Here is a 3462-nt window from a genome sequence, read left to right as displayed (position 1 = left end):
TAGAGGTTGTGAAATTCGTGCCTCATTTTTGATTTTTGAGTTTTAGCAATCGAAAAAAACTGTAACACAATCGGAGAAACTCCTCCAAATGTCTGACTTGCCTAGCTTTGGTTTTTGTGTCATAAAGACCTTGTTTCAGCTTCTTTTCAACATCAGTTGCCGACTCCATCATACTCATCCCGATCCCGCACTGTTTCTTTTAGCTGACCGTTCCTGCCCGCCGCAAAGTTCACAACGCCCGCCCCCGCAAGATTTGTGTTGGGTCCAGCGGGACCCAATCCCGATGCAGCCCTCTACCGCGGGCCACATCTGGCCTGCGGGCCTTGTGTCTGGCACATTTGATCTAGAGTTGTTTATTAAAAATTGCATAAGATACAATCTGTTGTGCCAAGTCTACGCACCCTTGACGTGAAGGTTCGATCCGGGGGGTCGATGGTCACTGCCGGTGGAGTGAACTCTGATATCAGGGACCCATAGATAGCTCTGATAGGACCGTCCAGTATGAGATCCCTCGAGGTGAAGGCCGAAAGCTGGAATGCTTATTTGCGTCTAAGGTTGATGTTTGTTTGGCTCTGAGAGCCGGTTGTCTGGTATCAGCCACAGCACTGCAGAGAGGTTTTGACTTAAGGTCAAAGGAGATTGTTTCAAAAGAGGCTGCTTTCCCGATTTGGCCGAATCAGGCTTCAGCTGGAAACTGAATTAATCGGGAAGTAAATCCTGTTTTAATAAACTACTTTGTTATGATTTCTGCCCAAGTTTGGGAAATCAGACTATTCAAACATTTCATTTAAACATCTTGTTCATTCATCACATATGATTATTGTAAGCTTATGAGTTGTAAAAGTCATGGAGTCTTCACTTTTTCTGCACTGAACAAAGCAATCAATGCCCATAAAATATGAATACATTAAATACAAAACAAGTATAAAATTACAAGAAAAGGCAATCAAAATTCTTTAAAAGCAGTATTGGTAAAATGGCACATTATTGTTTCCTCATGACAGGCTCATAAGCTGTAGCTTCACACATCTGAAGGTCATTTACATCAAATGTATAAACAGCAAATGGAAACTTTTCTGTGATGCACCATGAATTCTTTGGTTGTTATTGTTGGATCTAGATGAAGGAAGTTCGATTGTATTTTTAATTCCCCTTTTTTTCTGCCAGCGTGTTTTTGCTGGTGAACAAAAATGAGGAAGGATTAAGTCAGGCAGCCTTGACTCGTATCACACTTGTTGAATCTTGAAAACTAAGAGCAGGTCCACAACAAGTTACTGAAAACCTACAGAATGAACTTGAAATTAATGCTTCTTGTCTCTGGAGCTTTTTGCATCTGTGCAGAAGGTAAGTCAGACTCTGTGGACATCAGTTGTAACATCAGATTTTGTTTTAAATAAACTGTTCTTGTTTTCTCAGGCAGTCACACAATTTGTGGTGTCTTGGGTTGCTTTGACTCAAGTGATACCCAGCATTATATGACATTAGATGATGAATTTGTTTATGTAAACTTAAAAAAAGACCCTGCTGTTTGGGAAAGCAAAATAACAACATATTTCCGTCTTGAAGATGTTCTCGAACATGTAAAAACAGTCCAGCAGATATGTAAGATACACTTAAGCGAATGGAAACCAGACACTTCAGTTATAAAGACTAAAAGTAAGAAAACCTATTTTTTTTGTTTGTCATGCCGTTATTTTTAAAACAGTTTACATGAAATTATGCCAAACTGAAAATAAACGTGTTTAATTTATTTTCAGACCCACCAGACATTGTGATCTTCCCCAGAAATGAGGTGGTTGTTCGTAAAGAGAATACCCTCATTTGCTTCATCAACAACTTCTTCCCCCCAAAGATCAACATCACATGGACCAAGAATGATGAAATAATTTCAACAGAAGACCCTTTCACTCAAACTGTATCTAATTCGGATGGGTTGTTTCATGTTTTCTCCTATCTAAACTTTGTTCCAAAGGATGGAGACAACTACAGCTGCACGGTGGAACACGCAGCTCTGGAGCAACCAAAGACCAGGTTTTGGGGTGAGAAAAATAGCTTAACATCATGGGTTGTTATCTTAAATTGACCAGGATCAAAATATAATGAACCATTATTTTCTTCTTATTCAGACCTTGAAGGAGAAGAACATAAGAAGATCAGTGGCAGTGGTCCAGCTGTCTTCTGTGGGATTGCTGTGACTCTTGGACTTTTTGGAATTGCTGCAGGAACATTCTTTTTTGTGAAAGGACAAAAACATCACAGCAACCTTTATTGAGTGTTGTGATTAACATATTATATTTCGGAAAATAATACATATCAGAAAATGTTGGTAACAGTTTTTTGCTCTTTTAAGGCCATACTATGCTACTTTTTAAAATCTTTAAATCATTTCTTGGGCCAGCATATGCTAGAATTCACCTTTACAAGGTTAATGACATGTCACACTGCTTTCTATGGACACAATATTGCACTTGCAATTTCAGAGATGCCAGTCGGACCCTATTAGACTTAAGTGGAGCTGATTTCCCAGAGCTGGAGTCTGCCTTCAGCACATTTCCTGCATGCTTTACATCGAGAACACAGCTGATTTGTTTGATTTAGTGATGGACCGGCCCTCTAGAAACTAATGAAGGCTGAGGAGACATTTCAGGTGTTAGATTAAGGTGTTAAAAGACAAACGCCCAGCAAGAGATAAGTTGCACTTTTGTTTTGGACACTAGGGGGTGCTAAAACAAGCCTAAACTGCTTATGACCCAACTTTTTATATACCACGCACATATTATACATCAAACTCTTCGGCTTCCTCTCCTCTCTCTCAAAATGTCATAATATGACAGAGATTTAGTTTTAGAGATATTTTAGTTATTTTGGCACAACCTTGCCCCAAATGTGTAGGCTGCACATATGTAGTAGTAGCTATAACCCAAATAAAAAAGAATCTTGACCCAAGGCTGGCTTTTTCTTACCTGAAGATCTTTGTAAATGTTTATTGCCATAATTGCAAAATACAGAAAAACATAAAAATACATTAATAACTAATACACACATCTTAGAGTCATGCTTGGGATTAGCCTAGCTTAGCATGTGTACACTGCTTGGATTTTATCAGTTAGTTAACCTTAACACTTGTTCAAACAATCCCTAAACACATCAATAATTACAAAGACAAATGTTCTCTAAGCCACAAATATTTAAAGCCCCTTCAGCGTGCTTGTGAAATGTTTATTCTTTCGTTTTTGCCTAAATATAAACCATGTGAATGGAGAAAATTATGTCACACACATGGGGAAGGGGACCGGAAGGTGAGTTGACATGGGGCATAACCATCCAATTCACATGCGTTTGGTGCATCTTGAGAAGTCTTATTTGTCCAGGGACGCTCTGTGGGGACGCTCCGGGAGTGCCCTTTGTTTAAAGGAACTCCAGCGATGAGGACGTGCATGCCCTAATAAGCCACAAATTTTT

General features: G+C 39.2%; 1 protein-coding gene across 2 annotated transcripts; it reads left to right on the top strand.

Annotated features, from left to right (window-relative positions):
• The first annotated feature begins 1186 nt into the window (after window positions 1–1186).
• Window positions 1187–2946, top strand: LOC107376578 (H-2 class II histocompatibility antigen, A-S alpha chain). 2 transcript variants are annotated; one of them, XM_015945736.3, is made up of 4 exons: window positions 1187–1344; window positions 1417–1656; window positions 1758–2039; window positions 2127–2946. In XM_015945736.3, exons 1-4 carry the CDS (start codon window positions 1290–1292, stop codon window positions 2270–2272), a joined length of 723 nt encoding a protein of 240 aa, XP_015801222.3. In that variant the 5' UTR covers window positions 1187–1289; the 3' UTR covers window positions 2273–2946. The 2 variants fall into 2 exon arrangements, with proteins under 2 accessions (XP_015801222.3, XP_015801223.3); XM_015945737.3 differs by having other exon boundaries at window positions 1188–1344; window positions 1567–1656.
• The last annotated feature ends 516 nt before the right edge of the window (window positions 2947–3462 follow it).

Source organism: Nothobranchius furzeri, chromosome 12 (genome assembly GCF_043380555.1).
Source record: "Nothobranchius furzeri strain GRZ-AD chromosome 12, NfurGRZ-RIMD1, whole genome shotgun sequence".
Taxonomy (NCBI): Eukaryota; Metazoa; Chordata; class Actinopteri; order Cyprinodontiformes; family Nothobranchiidae; genus Nothobranchius; species Nothobranchius furzeri.
This window is presented reverse-complemented; position numbering and strand designations above follow the sequence as displayed.

What these genes read in the sequence shown, in the direction of transcription:
- LOC107376578 (XM_015945736.3), top strand. Translation starts at nt 1,290, where the DNA reads ATGAACTTGAAATTAATGCTTCTTGTCTCTGGAGCTTTTTGCATCTGT. An exon ending in TTCAGTTATAAAGACTAAAA is followed by an intron (nt 1,657 to 1,757) that starts GTAAGAAAACCT and finishes ATTTATTTTCAG; the next exon opens with ACCCACCAGACATTGTGATC. An exon ending in ACCAAAGACCAGGTTTTGGG is followed by an intron (nt 2,040 to 2,126) that starts GTGAGAAAAATA and finishes CTTCTTATTCAG; the next exon opens with ACCTTGAAGGAGAAGAACAT.